Here is an 18188-nt window from a genome sequence, read left to right as displayed (position 1 = left end):
GAAACCTGCAATTTTATATTTATATTTAGGATTGGTTGTATATTAATAGTAAAAAATAGCAACACCTTAAATTACTTGCAAATATAAAAAATATTTAAGTCCAATCCATACAAAATTTCTTTAAAGCTCATTAACCCAAGTCCATTAGTGATAGATTTTCACAATTAATGTTTATCACTAATATTGATACAATTCTATATCAATACCTATCACTTTGTAGCCTTTTATTATTGATAATTTACTTAGTTATACAATTGTATTGTCACTAGAAACAAATTTGTATTGATGTTTATTAACGTCTATCATTGTAACTATCAGTAACTACACTTAACAATAGTAATGAAAAAAAATATGAGTAGTAGGGTTCTTTTAGATTTAAAACCTTTATTCATAGACTCCTAACTGTTATATCCAATTAGTGATAAAAGTTAATCACAATTAGGCTTCTTTTAAATTGGGGTAAAATAAGAATGTCCTAATTATCATTTTCCATGTTTGTAAAACCACAGACTTTTTTAGAAAAAAATACACGACGTGTGGGTCAGTAGGTACACCGAAATATCTCGCTTAAGTTGACACATTTATAGCACTTTTATCATATCTCACTTTCTATTTATATATATCAATAAAGTAGAGAAGAAAACAAAGGAGGACTGGAGGAAAGCTTTTCAATTGAGAGCAATAGAAGATATATCGTTTGTAAGACCATAGATAATTTGCTATATCTACAAACTAATAAAATAGAATTGACATCCACTACCGTTTTTAGTGCGGATGAAGTCCATTTGATATCAAGACATTTAATAAAAAAGGGGAAAAAGAAGATAAAAGTCGATGGATTTATTATTTTTTACTTTTAGCTAAGACTTTTAGAATATCTTTAGTGTAATTTTTAAACAAAATGTTATTTTTCTAAAAGAAAGTCAAAATCAAAATGCAGTCATCACTTAAATGTTAGTGCTTATGAATGTTTGGGAATGATGATTGAAGTAGCTATTCTAGCAAAGAGATGTACAATTGATTTTGAAAAATTAATTTTCATAAAATCCTATTTGTTATGGGTCATTTTGGACTAGAAGTCAAAATGTGAAAAAAAACAGAACATTAAGGATAAGATTGGAGCAACATTAGTCATGTGAGTGTCAAAGGGGTGCAAGAAACGCGCCAAGGGAGGAAGAGATTAGAAGAGAGAGGAAATTGAGCTTGGGGCTCATGATTTCTGTCTCAACCATAGAGGTCAAGGGCGAGCCACTTAGGGCCAAACAACCCAACCCTATGGACAACTTTCTTTCCTTCACGGGGCCCACTTCCTACAGGCCACTTTTATCGCCGGCGTGGTAGCTAGAATTAGCATTCCAGATAATTTTCGGATTAGGAACCCTAATATTTACCATCTAAAGATAAGATACCGTAGCTCCATAAAAAGGTAAGTTCATCTTCATGCTAGTCGCTTGCTCTGACCATTTGCTAAATACTTACTTAAGCATTGAAGTTCAGTGACAGACACTGTACCACTATTTTCTTCTTCTTTGTCATGCAGGTCGTCTTTCTTTCCAAGAATTACAAATTCATCTTTGAAGGTACGTTAAGGCCAGGCGGGTCATTCTTTCTAGAATTTGCAATCAACAGTTGGTGCTGTTTGTGGTGACATGAGTGAGCTTACGACCTTTGCAAATTTTAAAGTTGCACCAGGGTCTTACAACGAGATGGAAAGATGTGATGGTTACAATTCTGGTCATCCAGATGATCACGGAGGGACGTTCCTTCCTGCGTACGTAGATGGTACAATTGTTGTTTCAAAAGAAACTTCTTGGTTAATGATTTTGTCATGTATAGACTTTCCAACTTTAACCAAAGACTAACTACACTTTCTTCATCCAATGACTTTGATGATGATGTCATCATCCAAATACAACATGTTATCGAATGGACATTTTCCTCCAGAGTCTGCCATCTTCATCATCCCTGGCTACCTTCTTTAACTTATCAGTCAATGGCGTCCATGGGGCAGAGGGAGAACGATTGTATTAGAGAGAATATTACAGAATACATAATTGTGGTGCCTGTAGAGTTAGAGAGTTTATATCATGCACTTTTCTAATCCATGGGTCATAATCATAAATAAATCATAAATAATTAAATATGTCAAATATGAATTCAAAATAGGTTTCTTGGTCATTGCCCCTAAACCCCCATCAAGGTACATCGCCCTTAGACCCCAGCTCACCGACCGGAAAGATAACAGATTGAAGGCATTCCAATAAAGAAGAAGGGAACGTTCAATAGAAATTATAAAGATCAAGGTCCACCTCAAAAAGCTCTAAGAGATTCAGTTAGAATCTTCGCAACCCCATAAAGAGAATTGTGCTTAGGGGGAAGATATGAGAAAATTTAACACACATGGTTAGAAATCAGGTAAGAGACAATATGAGAATGAAAAATTGTGAAGACAAAGAAAAAAAAGTAGAAATTATTAAATCTGCTCAACTCACCTTGATATTGAAATTCGAGGTTGAGGTCGTGGAGAACTAAGGCCAGACTGAGGTGAACTCAGATCGAGGTCGAAGAGAACTCAAGCCAGACTAAGATGAACTCAAGCTAGGTCTAGGTCAAGGTTGAGGTCAATCATTCTTTGGCAAATAAAGATAAGGTCAACAATCCCTTAGTTGAAGTTGACCTAAGGGGACAATCTATAGAAGAACTCAAGTCCATCCCTTTCACATCCAAGGAAAATAGAGTAATTTCAGAACGAAGTTGGGGGTTGAACAGAGAGCCAGTCTTGTTAAATTTTTTTTTTTAAACAAATACAAATGTATACATTTTGGTTACATGAAGAAATACTAAGAATAGATTCTAATATGATCAATTTTTCCTTGCATTAATCAATTTAGGTAGAAGGTTACACCTTTATTTTAAGGCACATAAAATTATTGTCTTAACTCTTTCATAAGACATGTATTATAGAAACAATAGGCATTGGAATGATTTATAAGTAATAGAATTAAGAAAACATAACATTCACTATAAACTAAGAACATCTATGAAGGGCCATCTCATAGCTGACTTTGTAGCAGAAGTGACATCAACCACAGAAAAATGTTGGCCCAGGAAAGGTCGAGGAAAATTCATACAACACCTAGACTAAGGCCAACCTCGCCAGGTTCAAGTCGAGGTGAACTCAGGTAGAGCTAGGCAAGGCGAAGACTGAGGTGAATTTTCTCCGATCGATTGGTTTAGAAACTCAATGGACCTTGTTCGCCAATGGATCAACAATGCAAAAGGGGTTAAGAGTTGCAAGACAAATAGGCCAAAGAAAAAAGAATGAAAATGTATTTACCTAATGCCAGATAAATGCTTATATCATTATCAAAATATGAGATCAAACAAATTCCAAGGTCTTAGAATGCCAATGTTTATTCCATGGCTCAATTAGCAAGTGTCTATGAGATAGAGTTGAATAGAACATTTCCAATGGAAGCACTGTTCTAGCCAAGTCTCCCTGAAATAAAATCATAAAACATAAAGAATCCTAGTAACCACAAAATTTAATTCGAGATGAAAACAACCTATAAAGGACCATATCAAGGTTGTTAAAGTAGTTTGACCTGGAACCTATTCCTGAGCTGGTCATGGAGGAAAGATCCTCCCACATCAATGGAGTATAGAGTATATGAGAATATATTATTAGCTAAAGGTAAATCGGCTCGAAAAATGATCCAAGACTAAAAAATGGTTAAGGTTGACGAGATCAAAGTCTGAGTCGCCCTATGACTCTTAGGACGAGGTGAGCCATCCCAATATAAAGTCAGTTTTCTAGTTCTCCAACCACAGTTTGAGACTGCAAGGTGGTCAAAGCTCGTGATATCGAGGCCTAGGTCGATCTATGACTCTGAGCCTAAGGTGAGCTCAATTCTCCAGAGAGCTCACTTTGTAGCTCTCCAACCCTAGTTTAAGGTAGCAAGATGGTTAAAGATCTGGTAGATTTATGACTTCGAGGCTAAAGTGAACTCAACTCTTTATAGAGCCTGATTTGTGGTTCTCCAACCGCGATTTGAGACTGCAAGATGATAAAAAAACCTGAAACTCACGTCAACTAATGACTTAGAGGCCAAGGTAAACCCATTTCTTCATAGAGTCTACTTCATAGAAAAGAATAAGATCAATTAAAACCAAGGAACCCAAAAAATTAGCTTATTGAGTTTGATGGGTCATTTTAAGGGATAATCAAGGGCATGCCCCTACGATTTTTATGATTAAAGAAAACCTAAAATCAGTCCTTTGGGTCTTGATTGATTTTTCCAAAATTGATTTGAGATTCATCAAGGAGATTTTTCAATAAAGCCATTTTGATGGCTATAAATAACCCAAAACTCATAGGTGCACACCTTGAAGGGAATTTGAATACCTATGGTGGAAGCAATCGAATGCATCGATATCTATTTTCATTTTACAGAACAATAGAATTTAGAGTTGACGGAAACATAGGATAAAAAAAAACCTATTGAGCGTGTTTCTCTATACAAAAATAGAGAGGAATAGGGTTTGAGAGAAACTCACCCTTGAGCTACCGTTTTCTTGCTTCCTCTCCACAACATGTCTTCTTCTCTTAATCACACAAACTCGACACCACAAACGAGAACACAGTAGTGATGAAGAAGATACCACCATGAAATCTTCCTTGTTATTCTTAGGGATGAGAATTGCGTAGAGTTGTGGGCTTGCACTCAATCTTGATGAGGAAGAAGTATGAGAGATTGAGTTATTTTTCATCGAGAACCATGAGAGTACAGAGAGGTAAGAGGAAGGAGAAGAAGTTGAAAGAACCCATTTCTCACTCTTCAAAAAAAAAAAAAAATCACGCATTGAGTGGTTGAGAGGGTTTAGTTGTTCCCTCCCCTTTTAATTTCAAAATTCAAATTCAATAATTTGAATTTTAATAATAATAATAATAGTACCGATAATAATAATAATATATTAACTAACTTCATATATATAAATATTAAACTATATGTTATATCACATATAACATATAGTTTATATTATATTGACATAATATAACTTATATAGTTTTATATAAACCACGTTCATATAAATTAATATTTGAATTATATTCAATCAACAATCTCTTTCATCAAACTATATAGATTTAATATGAATTATTTTCAAATTAATTTTAAAGTATAGTTTCAATATGAATCATATTTATATAATTAATATTTGAATCATATTCAAATATTTATTGCTCTTATAAAACTAATTGAATATGAATTATATTCACATGAAATTTTAACATATAAGTTTTTATATGAATCTCATTCATATAATAAATATTTGAATCATATTCAAATGTTTATTTCCCTCATTAAATTATATAACGTATCACCATACTATATACTTTATAATGTATAAATATATATTATCCAATCATACTTTATACAATTAATTCCCTTTAATTAATTTGAACAATTCAAATTAAACCAAAATTAATTTGATTCTCATTAGTTCTTATTAAGCTAACGAGCGGACCTTATAGATTTATAGATTAAAGCTCCAATGATACTTGATTAATTAATTAAACTCTTTAATTAACTTAATCAGCCTTCATTAACTACTACTTCACTAAATACCAACAACTGCCCTCTTCACACTATAAATATATTTATGTATCCATTGGATATAACCACTCAACAATGTACATTGACCCTTCACAAACTACTCGTAAGTACAATTGGGTCAAAATTATCGTTTTACCCTTGTAGTTACATCTAACTCCCCAAGTACCATTGGTTCATCTAATGAAAAATTAGTCATAGTCCAACTATGACTGAACTCCTCTTGGGAAAGCAGAGGGTGAGGCGCCTCATTGTTCAAACCCCCGAATCAGCCCTTAAGGGAGAAATTATCTACTTACCCTAATAGTAGGAAAGGAGTGAATTTCTTCTTATGTAGTTGTGTTCCCAGGTCCCCAATTAGACGAATACCTAAATTGGCAGGCTTATTAAGCCGATGAATCTGACAACTCTCGTCCATATAAATCAAAGAACTGCCTTCATAAGCAGGAGTTCACAACTCACTCAGGATTAAGGTCAAGCCACCTATGGTCACATCTTGGTGAAATATAAATCTCTTCTAGCAACGGTGTTATAAAGAGAGACTCAAACATTTTATAGTCCGGTCTTATACACACTCTTTATATAGAATACCTCCACTCACGTGTCTCCATGAATGATCAGGATCAGGTCCTTTGTAACACTCTATAACAATTGTAATATTTACAAAGCAGGTCGTATCAGTAGTGTTACTAGGATAAGACACGCAACCTTATCCATATACTACAAACCATTTAGGTTATCACTTAAACATGATCTACCTATATGTCTCCACATACATGTTTAATTTGCATTAGATAACCTTGGATCTTAGTTTAGTGGATTATTGCACAAGTTACATAAACATTAATCAACTATTGATTTAACTAACATATTATTACGAGTCATTAGGGCAAACATCTCAACACATCTTATCTCAACTCAACTTTCCAAACAATCCCAAAGTGTTTTATATTAGCTCTAATCCAACAAAACCAATAGATAAGACCTGTTTTAGAAACGTGTTAACCTTCGAAAAATCCAAGATATTAGCTCTAGCCATTATTTTCCCATTCTAAACGTTGCCCCAAATTTTAAAGATTTTCCTAGAATAAAAAATTGTGGTAGCCATGATTTTTACATTCTTAAACCTCGTTAAAAGTTGTTGCTAGTTGTATTGAGTCGGTCTAGTCACTTCTTAGTTTCTAGGAAATAGTTGAAGTTATTTTTAGTTGTAGTCAAGTCTAAGTTCTTATTCTTGTGGAGTTAGTGGGATTAGTTGCTAACATGGTGGAATCTATTTTTAGACTTAAGATATGTATTTATATGGAGTTTTCTAGAATGAAATTTATACACTTCCCATTTTTCTCATTTCTTCTCATTAATTAGAACAACAGTGGTATCAGAACCGTCAATTTTTAAGGGATCTATGAGTGAGAATCAGTGAAATATCTCCTAGAGAAACTAAGTGATACATCTGTGAGAGTTGTTAGAGATGGAACTAGGATCAAACAGTCTTTCCTCATTGGCTCTACCTGTGTTTGATGGTGAAAATTACCAGGCATGGGCCACCAGAATGCAAGCCTACATGGAGGGTTGTGATTATTGGGAAGCAATTGAGCAAGACTGAGATTACTCCATTTCCTGGTAACCCAACAATACATCAGATCAAGACTCACAAAGAGAGGGTCATAGGAAGGAAAAAGCTCGAGCTTGCCTATACGTAGCTGTGTCTCCCGCCATATTCAACAGAATTATGGCCTTGAATCAACAAAAGAGATCAGAGAGTTCCTCAAAAGTGAGTATGAAGGTGATGAGAAAATTAAAGGCATGAAAGTGTTGAATGGTGCGAGAGTTCAAGAGAATCAAAATGAAGGATTCTGAGTCCATTAAAGAGTACTCAGATAAGTTGATTAGGATTGCTAACAAGGCAAAAGCATTAGGACCCAATTTATCTGACAATAAATTGGTTCAGAAGATTCTAGTTTCAGTACCTGAGAGATATGAAGCTACCATTGCTTCCTTAGAAAATAGTAAAGACCTCTCAAAACTCAAGGTGATAGAAGTGATTAATGCTTTGAAAGCACAAGAGTAGAGAAGGTTGATAAGACAAGAAGGAAGTATTGAGGGGGCATTGAAAGTTAGAGTGCAGCAGGGAGAAGGTGAAAGAGAGAAGAATGGGAAAGGGAAGAAGGGAAGTGGCAGCAGTAGCTCAGAGTCTGCTGCAAAGGATGCTGGTAGTACATGCAAGCACTGTGGGAAGCAGAATCATCTGTATTTTAGATGCTGGAGAAGGCCAGATGTGAAGTGTAGAAGGTGTCATTTATTGGGGCACATTGAATGATTCTATAATGAAGCAAAAACTCAATAGCAAGGAGGAGCACATGTTGTAGTACAATAAGAAGAAGATCAACTCTTTGTGGCTACTTGTTTCTCATCAGTCACTCAATGTGATGGTTGGTTGGTTAATAGTGAGTGTACCAATCACATGACAAGTGACAAAGAGTTGTTCAAGGACCTTGACAAGTCATTCAATTCAAGGGTGAAGATAGGAAACGACGAGTATCTAGAAGTAAAGGGGAAGGGCACAATGTCAATAGAGAGCTGTGCTGGAACCAAGTTGATTATTGCAGTGTTGTTTGTCCCTGAAATTGATCAAAATTTGTTAAGCGTTGGTCAATTAGTAGAGAACGGATTCAAAGTGGTGTTTGAAGAAGGAAAGTGCCTCATTTCTGATTCCAATTAAAATGAGTTGTTCAAAATAAAGATATAGCACAAGAGCTTCTCATTGAATCCACTCGAGAAGAAGCAGATAGCTTTCAAGTGTCAAGTAAATGACACTGGGTTATGGCACAAGAGGTTGGGGCATTTTCATAAAAAAGGGTATGCACAAGTCTGGTGAATTGATTTTTTTGAGATTTTTGCACCAGTTGCAAGAATGGACACAATCAGATTGCTACTGGTTGCATCAGCCCAACATGGATGGAAATTGTATCAGCTAGATGTGAAGTCAACATTCCTAAATGGAGTGTTAGAAGAAGAGATCTATGTTGAGTAAGCAGACGGATTCATCATACCAGAACAAGAGCAGAAGGTTTATTTGTTAAAGAAGGCTCTCTATGGGTTTCAGCAAGCTCCTAGGGCATGGTACAACAAGATGGATGATCACTTGCTGAACTTGGATTTTGTATGAGTCATTTTGAAGCTCTTAGGAGCAAGTTAGGTGTTTGCAATATTTGAGTTAGGAGGAGAATGTTAGTAACTCAAAATTGCAAATTAGTTTTTTAGTTAGTCTAGTCAATTCCTAATTTCTAGGAAATAGTTTAATTTATTTTTAGTTGTAGTCAAGTCTAAGTTCCTATTCTTGTGAAGTTAGTGGGATTAGTTGCTAACATGGTTGAATCTATTTTTAGACTTAAGATATGTATTTATATAGATTTTTCTAGAATGAAATTTATACACTTCCCATTTTTCTCATTTCCCTCTCATTAGTTAGAACCACAAATTTAAAAAAGTATTTAGTCTTGGTTCTATAGTTTAGTTGAAATATATTGCTAGCATGACACAACCTAGATTAGATTAGTAATTTGAATCATACAGAAATAATGCCCAAACATAATCTTTCTAGCAATAAAATGATATGAAAAAAAGTGGTCAAAGCAATAAGACACACATACCTTGTGAGTGAAAAAGGGTTTTGGATCGGGTGCTGGTAATACTGAGACTTTATCGTCTATTCCATTTGAAAATGTTTCCATTTCATTGCATTCTTCTATGTCCAACATCTTCAACAAAGGAAACTTAAGCCTGCATTTTCCAGAGTAAAAGCTGGCTAGTGTTGGTAAATTACGTAAATAGACTTCAGTTAGTTTGATAAATATAATTATTTCACTCTTTTCTTCTTCTCCTTCTCCTTCTACCGCAACTATGGATGTCATTCCTTTACAACAAAATATTTTAATGCTATTGAGATTCACCAGATTTTTAAGGTTAAACAAATTTATCATTCCATCGCAATCATAAACTTCAAGATCAACCAAGTTGAAGAATTTGATGGTGGTCATTTGATTGATGTTATTCCACACTTGCATAAGCTTAGGAAGATTACGCAATTCTAAGTTCTTCAAATTTGCACATCTTTGGTACAAAACTTCAGTCATCTTCAATGGCAAAGTAATCATTTTATCATCTTCAGACCCAATCAATGTAAGACTTTCGAGTTGAAGAAACTTTGATATCCGCCAAAAACTCTCCTTCATTGCTAGCTTACAAGACATTGTGAATGTTCTCAAGCTCCGAAACAACACAACCTGAAAAACACACAAAGTCCCTCAACTATTATTATTTTGACGACATAACAAAATGTTAATTAGTACCAGTTTGAAACATATAATAATACTGAAGGTGTACTAATTACCTGTCCCAACTCTGATGCTTCATCCACCGGAAATATTTCATTTTGCTCATCCACTGTTAAGCTTTCAATTTGTTCAAAATATTTGGTGAAGGAAGCTGGAAAAATACTTCTCAACTTAGGACAATCAGTAACATCGACATTCTTTAGATTTGGAAATGCCAAAACATCATTAACATCTTTGCTCCACACGTACTTCAAATTTGGTAGACTACGTAAACGTAAGAATGTCAATGGCACTACTTTTTTATCACAAAAGATGGGGTTTTCAATTTCAAATACCCTTTCTAATAACTCACAACCAACAATATCCAATGTATCTAAACAAACAAGTGCCGTCACTATATTCGAAGGAAGAATGCATCTCAACCTGTTGCAACCTTTAATAATTATTGCTACAAGTTGACTAAAGGAACTTCCAATCAGCCCATTATTATGCCATAACATCTCCAAATTGTCCCCTCTCGTAATTGATAAATACTTCAATTTAGGAAATGAAACCTGCGATATCGTAATCCTTCAGTTAAAAAAGTTAGGATAATCTTAATTACCAATTGTATTTTAAGAAAATTCACAAATTCGTCATTATATGTTTCAATTTGATAATAACATTAAAATCTAAACATGTTTCCCAAAAAAGTCTTAGTTTTCTTTTTAAAACTTGTACCAAATTATTTAAAAAATAGTATAATGTTTTCAAAAGAAAATTATCGAATAAAAAGTTATAAAACAAAGAGAATTATTCATTAAAGTAGCAAATAAACGGCGAAGAGCAAAATTTTATGATACATACCCGTTGATCAAAGAAGGGAATCATAGTTTGTGGACTTTGTTGGATGAATGGTTTAGTGCAGAAACTTGTAAGTTTTTGCAGACCCTCAAGATGTAAAGTTGTCAAAGGAGATTCAAAAATGGCATTCTGGTCTTCAATTTCTACTGATACAATCTCATCCATCGTATTACAATAATTGACCTCAATCTTTTGAAGATTTGAAAGGCCTTCAAAAATAAAGAATGAGAAAATATTCCTGAGCTGCTCGCAAGTTCCTATTTGTATGACTTTAAGCTTTTTGAAAGGGTTTGTCGTAACATCCCTTGGAACTAGACTCTCCAACATCATCATTCTACCAAGACCCAACCACTCCAAAGAAGTAAAGTCATTTCCCATTAGATATGACATTTTTGAATTTCCACCAATCCCAAGACATTTCAACAGAGGATAATCATTTCCATTTGGTTTGAAAATAACATCTGCAAAACCTACGGAATCATTTACAATCAACTGTTCGGTTCTTTCTAATAATATGTCAAATAAAGAACCAATCTGCGATTCCATATTAAAGTATAATCTTTTTTTCGTAATTGCAGGAACTCAACATTTCAATATGACCAGCAAGAAGATTCCTTGTACCAACACAAATAATGAATTCTCTTATCTTCTCCAAAGTTTGTGAACTCAAATCTTTTAAGACAATACTAGCCTTCGAAATTTGTAATTTTAAAATAAAAAGATGTTGTAGCAATTCAACTCTGAAAGTTGTGCATTCTGAATCCATTTATTCTCATACCATACTGCTTCTCCCCGTTCTTTAAAGCAATCTTGTATATCCAGCTCTTCTAGTTTGGTCATACTTGAAATAATGTTTGGGCGAATCACTACCAAATTCGAGCATTTGGACACAACTAGTACCTTAAGTTGTTTTAATTCACTCATAGTTGCCGGTAACTCTGTGATCCTCAAAATTTCCAATTTCTTTAAATGGCTGATTTGATCAATATTTGTACACTCACAATCTGACAGACATAATGCTCCAAGTTTCTTTAATGATGTCCATAGTAATGATGGAACATGAATCTCTTTCAAGTCTAAAACTTTAAGATTTTCCATTCCTTCAAAAAATGCATCTATAGTTTCAATGCTTACATCTGAGAGTTGAGCAGAAAATCTTAATATCAACAACTCTAGTTTTGGAAAATGGTTGCAAAAGTCCTTACGGTTGACGAAGATTGCACGATAAGATCCAAATTTATCTTCATCTAGCCCTACGTAACTTGTACATCCATAGCTAAGTGTTGGCATGTTAGTCGTTGATGCAATATGTATTGCAACATCACGAACTATATCATGCATTTTAACATATCTGTCATCCCTTGGATACATGTACTTTTAGAGTTGAAGTAAAGAAGAAGATGTAAGATGGTCAAGCAATTTAATTATACTGTTTCTTGCGTCGCCCCAAGTATTTATCCCTTTCAACAATCTCATACCCATTGCATATACTTGCAAATCTTTGGTAGAAATGTAATAATCATCTGGAAATACACTGCAAATTAGAAACAGTAACTTGGCTTCTTCTCCATCCAAATAATCATAACTCAATTTAAGTGAAGCATAGACTTTATCAGTCACACCTTTAATATTCATTGGAATGGAATTTTTCAATTTAGTTAAAGCATCCTTCCAACAATCTATTGGTTTCTCTTTCAATGCTTTTGCAATGGTATCAAGTGCAAGTGGTAATCCTCCACATTCTCTTACCACCTCTTTTGCAACAATTTCCATATCAACTGTATTAAACTGATAATCAATTATTGTTTTGAAAAACGTCCAAGACACTTTTTTGTTCAGACAAGTCACCTCAAAACAATCATTTCCATTGATCATGTTATTGGTTAAAATATTTTCATCTCGACTTGTGATAAGTACCTTACATCCTTCTTTACTTAATGGAATTCCAACCTCTTTTATAAGATCATATTCCTTCCACAAATCATCAAATACAATGAGGATATTACCTTTCATTTCCACCAACATATTTCGTAGAAAGGATGCTCTTCCCTCCTTACTCTTCGGCATTTCTTTATTCAGGATATCTCCAATTTGTTGTTGCATCTGCATTATATCATTAGATTGGCCTACAACAACATCAATCACTCGATCAAATAATTTGTTTTCTAACACCAATTTCTTAACTTCGTTGAGCAAACAGGTTTTTTCAACACCTCCCATACCATATACCCCAACCTTATTGACCTCGGGCTTTTCAAGTGCACCCTTAATTTGTTCCGCCAATGACTTCTTTGATCCTAAAACTTGATAGCCTTCGGGAAGGATTGTATTCTTAGTATCTGGTAAAGGTGCAGGACAACCAACTTCCACAAAGTTCTTTCTTCTGTTTATGAGTTCAAGGATATTATTCACCATCTTCTTTCTCTTTCAACTTAGATGGTGTCGTTGGACAATGTTGAAGCAATGTGGGCTGGAATTGGATAGTTCATCATATTTTGCCTTTTCGTTATCCACATCGCTCAACCACTTTGTGACTTCCTCAGAGATTGTATATGCCTTGCTTCTTGCCTCTTCAACCCTTTGATCCACATTCCTTTTCATTGTCTCAAGACTTTCAAGTTGCTCTTCAAGCTCTTTCTTGTTTCTGTTGTAGAAAACAACGTAACCAAGTTGATGTCCAATTGGTTTAAACACATACTTTCCTATTTCTGTTACAATGCCTACTGCAACATCCATTAGAAATGCCATCTTTTGTTATTCTTCTTTTGATCTCCCTTTAAACTCTTTGTTATCCTTTCATTTTCTGTGGAATGAAGATGGTTAAATTTTGTATATATGTATACAAAGAATGAACAATGTTTTATCAGAGTAATGGATTCAGTTAGATAAACATTTTATACATGTATTAATAATATCGGCTCCTATAACAAAATGAGGCTAAAATATTATAAAAATAGCAAAAGTTAATATTAATTGCAAAACGACCATAATTTACCTTCAATTGATAGAAAATGTCTGAAAATCTCATTCAACTACAGACACGAAATTCCAAATATCAATCATAGATAGATGGTGATAAAATGTCTATCATTCTCTATTTAGATTAGTGATAGACAGTGATAGTAATCTATTCTCGATTCTATTTCTATCACTAATAATAAAAGTTTATCACTGTTATACTTATTTGATACAGTATTTGTTTGAGTTTGTGTATATTGATATATGGATAGTTTGTTTTTACATGTAGCCTTTTTAATAATTTGAAGCCAAAGAAACAACCAAAACCTACAGTACATAGACAAACGCTATAGAAATATATTTGATAGAATTATAAGCATACAACTGTTTTTTTTTTATAGAAATATGTTATTAATAATCTCTAATGTTAAGGACAAGTTCTCATATACTCTAGTACAAATATATAGAAGAGTATCAATATATTAATCAAACATGATAAAATTAATAAGGTATACTTTGCTAAGGACCATGTTAAAAGAACAGAGGCTAAATTAGTAGATCCATCAAATCAATTAAAACTTTATAAACGTCACGAGTTAAAAAAATTGCTTGATCAAATTTAAAATGTTACCTGATTGTTGTCCAATTGTTGTATTGTGAAAGAGGTTAAAATATCAAAGAAACGTTATCAATTATATGTATCTATCACTAATATAATTCTATTAAGGAAATATAATAGTCTGTAGTGATAACATGTAATCATTGAAAGACATTTACTATCAATAATATTTTTGTATAATTGATATTTACCTATGAAGTATCATATACTTCATGTGAGGCAAAGAATCAATATCAGACACGTATCGAATACCGATACCTCTAGATACTTTCTAGATACATATCAGACACGCGATTTGACGTATCTATTTTTACATGTATTTTCTTTAAAGAAAAAAGACAAGCAACTCATCTAATCTTTCCCAATCTAAAACTAGGAAATCTATTTCAAAAGTCTACTACTTGAATCTAAAACTAAAAGGAAAAAAATAAATAAATAACGGATCAAACCCTAGACTATAATCATCTAATCTCCATCTTCACATTTGAGTCCCCACAAAGTCCACTAAAATATAAATCATTGGATATCTTCAAACAATTCAATGAAGAAGTTCTTCGTTTATCTTCATACTTCTCCCTTTAATCTTCTTCTTCTTCTTTGCAATATGAGTCACTTTTCTATCACATTTTATTAACTATTGTGATCTGACATCTTAGATGTTGCTTTTTTTGTATTGTATTTAAGTATTTGTATTCTATTTTGTGTTATTGTTATTAACTTGTATGCTAAATTTATCTATATCCTAAATTTTTTTAAAGAAAAAAACAAGTATTTTCAACGTATCAGTATCCTTGTTTTTTGGAAATATATATATATATATATATATGACGCATCCTTAGACGTATCCGTATCTTAGTTTTTTATAAATTGATGAATTGTCGTATCCGATCGTATCTGTATCATGTAGCCGTATCTGTGTCTGTGCTTCTTAGATATTTGCCTTAATTTTATCTCCAATATCACTAATACATGGATATCACTTATATCAACCTAATTTACCTCATTGATATTACTAATATCCACATAAATCCTATCATGGAATATTAGAAATATTGTTGATTTCATCGATGCACGGATATCTCTAACATCTACCTAAATTCTACCTTCGATATCCCTATCACTGATATCTACTTAAGTTATATCACGGATATCATTGATATCGACCTAATAACTTCTATGGTTGATACATATATATCACTAATGTCACTAACATTATCAGTGATATCATGATACATAGACAATCAGCATAAAGAATTCATATTGTCCTTTTTTTTGTACATCCCAAAATTTTATGTAATTTAATTTCAGTTATTGTGTAATATTTTAAGATAATTTTTTAATTTTTGAAGCTTAAATTGAATTATTGTAAAAGGACAATTAAATTTTAAATTTTTGCTTAAGTGAAGGATTTTGAAGTTTAAGTTTTAAATTAAGGAGAATTTGGGAATGATTTCAATTTTAATTTTATTTGAAAAATTGAATTAAAATTGGGGAATTTAGAATTTGTTTTTAAGTAGAGAAGGAAATTAGATTATTTTATCTGGTTAAGGATTAAAGATTTCAAGAGATTTTGAGATTTGGATTCCTAAAGAAATTTAAATTGAATTTGAAATTTAAATAGGAAATATTACATATAAAGGAAAAGAGTTGGGATTTTGAAATTAGATAAGGAAAAGGAAAGGATTTTGGAATATTATATATATTTTAAATATAATATTAGTTAAAGTAAAAAGAAGAAAAAGAAAATAAAAATTTCTCTCTCTCCATTTCAAGCATGACCCTCCCTGGTTAGGTTGGGTTGAAAGACTTTTTAGACCCAAGCTAATTGTTTGGATTGTAAATTTTTTAAACCCAAATAACTCTTATTAAAAAATGAACCCAACCCAACCATGAAATATTTAGGTTGGGTTGATTCGGGTTAATCGGATAATTTATTTAAAATTTTGTTCTAAAAAAAGAAAATGTAAATATGTAAAATTCTAATTGAATTATTTTCATATATTGAATTAAGATTCAACTCAATTTCAATTTATATAATGAAAAAATTCTTTCTAAAGTGCAAAGAAAATACTTTTAAGAGTTGTTGAAGAATAAATTATTCAAAAAATATTGAAATTAAATAAAATTAAAATCAACATACGTATAAATAATTGTGTTATAAGTAATAAAATATATATATTTTAAAGTTAATAATAAATTCGGGTTGGTTCAGGTTGGTTTGGGTTATATTAGGTGAACCCATGAACCAACCCGACCCATAAAATTTTCATTTATTTGAAACCAACCCAAACCAAATGAGTTGATAACCCAACCCAACCCAAATGAGCTGATAACCCAATCCAACCCAAATGAGCTGATAACCCAACCTAAACCGTACGGGTTGGATTGGGTTGATCGAGTTTTTCGGATCATCGGGTTTTTTGAACACTCTTACCCTCTGTGAGTTATTCTTCGTGCGCTGCCCCAGCTCTAGCCTTGCCGGCGACTCCAATTGTGTCGTCTTCTTTGAGTAGCCTAGCAGTCTGCCGTTCACAAGTCCCATCGTTCTCCGCCTGAAGCTACTGTTCTCACCAGCTTGTCGGATATCTACAACCGCTCACTATCGAGACCAGAGGCCATCATCCGTCAGTCGTTCGCTCTGTCTGCCAACGTCCGCTTGTGGTCCGACGCTACTCCCAGTCGCAGGTCAGTTCGGCGTGTCTAGATATGGTCTTTATTTTTTTTTTTTTTTTTTGAGGGGTTTAATTACCAATTTGGTTTGGGTTAAAAAGTGTTAACCTCTCTTTGATTTGGATTTTAGATTCAAGATTTGGGAATTTTTGGGTCACTTTCATCGAAATAGAGACCAACTTTTGACATAAAATTGTTCAAGTTTGGTAGGTTTAGGTAAGTTTTTGGTTGGTCATATTATATTAATTGTGGAGAATTAAATTATTAATTTTGAAATTTGTTTATATTCATGTTGGCCAAAATAATTGGATTTTGGAATTAATTTTGGACCAAGTCATATATATATATATATATATATTTGGTATATAAAAATAGGGACATTTGGACTAACTTGGTTAATTGGATTTAGATCCGAAAGGATTAATTTAAATTTTGGGTTCCTTATTTTAGGCCATGGTCACTAAATTTTATAAATTCAAAAGCTTTAAGGAGATTATTTAGGTGGACCATTTTTGTAACTTAATTTGTGGTAAGTAATCTTACTACTGGATCCACGTTTGTGCCAAATAATAAGATTTAAGAGTAATTCAAGGATTTTGAGATTGTTTGCAACAAGATGCATGAGAAATACAAACCTATCTTAAATATGTTAGAACATGATATGACAACGAGCATGAGTTAAATTATTAATATGATTTGTTAAAAGATTGTATGTGTGTGGTAATGTATTTTCATGTTTGTGGGATTATGTTTTATGATAAATGTTATTTATGACAGTGATAATGACCCACTACTGTAGTTATGTACCCACCAAAGGTTGTGTTTCTTTCCTCTGAGATTCTCCAGAGATTTGCATTTCCTTCGGGATTCACCAAAAGTTTGTGTTTCCTTCGAGATTCACCAGAGGTTTGTGTTTCCTTTGGGATTCACCAGAGGTTTGTGTTTCCTTTAGGATTTATCAGAGGTTGTGTTTCCTTTAGGACTCACTAGAGGTGGTGTTTCATTCAGGATTCATCAGAGGTTTGTGTAGAGATTTGTGTTTCTTTTGGGATTCATTAGAGGTTGTGATTTCCTTTGGGACTTTATCAGTGTTTAATGATCTTCTATGGGATTTCACTTGAGGTTTGTGGGTACGTCTCACTACAGTAG

General features: G+C 33.1%; 2 protein-coding genes across 3 annotated transcripts in view; both read right to left on the bottom strand.

The window, feature by feature from the left end:
- LOC120087922 overlaps positions 1-11368 on the bottom strand; it is a 13972-nt gene extending 2604 nt beyond the window's left edge. The window contains exons 1-4 of one of the 2 annotated variants that reach the window (XM_039044934.1): positions 10796-11368; positions 10006-10503; positions 9266-9898; positions 1-5 (exon numbers count right to left, since the gene is read on the bottom strand). The exon at positions 1-5 is cut by the window's left edge and continues 493 nt beyond it. In XM_039044934.1, coding sequence (XP_038900862.1) covers positions 1-5; positions 9266-9898; positions 10006-10503; positions 10796-11338 — 1679 coding nt within the window. In that variant the 5' untranslated portion in view covers positions 11339-11368. The remainder of the gene's footprint in view (positions 6-9265; positions 9899-10005; positions 10504-10795) is intronic. The other variant, XM_039044935.1, reaches the window with a different exon arrangement.
- A 765-nt stretch (positions 11369-12133) lies between these two features.
- On the bottom strand, positions 12134-17075 carry LOC120087924 (probable disease resistance protein At4g27220). Its single transcript, XM_039044936.1, has 2 exons — positions 16804-17075; positions 12134-13595 (listed from the first exon to the last, which is right to left on the bottom strand). The coding sequence occupies exon 2, from the start codon at positions 13205-13207 to the stop codon at positions 12170-12172; it is 1038 nt and encodes a 345-aa protein (XP_038900864.1). The 5' UTR covers positions 13208-13595; positions 16804-17075; the 3' UTR covers positions 12134-12169.
- Positions 17076-18188: the final 1113 nt, after the last annotated feature.

The sequence above is a fragment of the Benincasa hispida genome, chromosome 10, assembly GCF_009727055.1.
Source record: "Benincasa hispida cultivar B227 chromosome 10, ASM972705v1, whole genome shotgun sequence".
In the NCBI taxonomy this organism is placed as follows: Eukaryota; Viridiplantae; Streptophyta; class Magnoliopsida; order Cucurbitales; family Cucurbitaceae; genus Benincasa; species Benincasa hispida.
The sequence above is the reverse complement of the archived record's forward strand: the minus strand, read 5'-3'. Positions and strand labels throughout refer to the sequence as shown.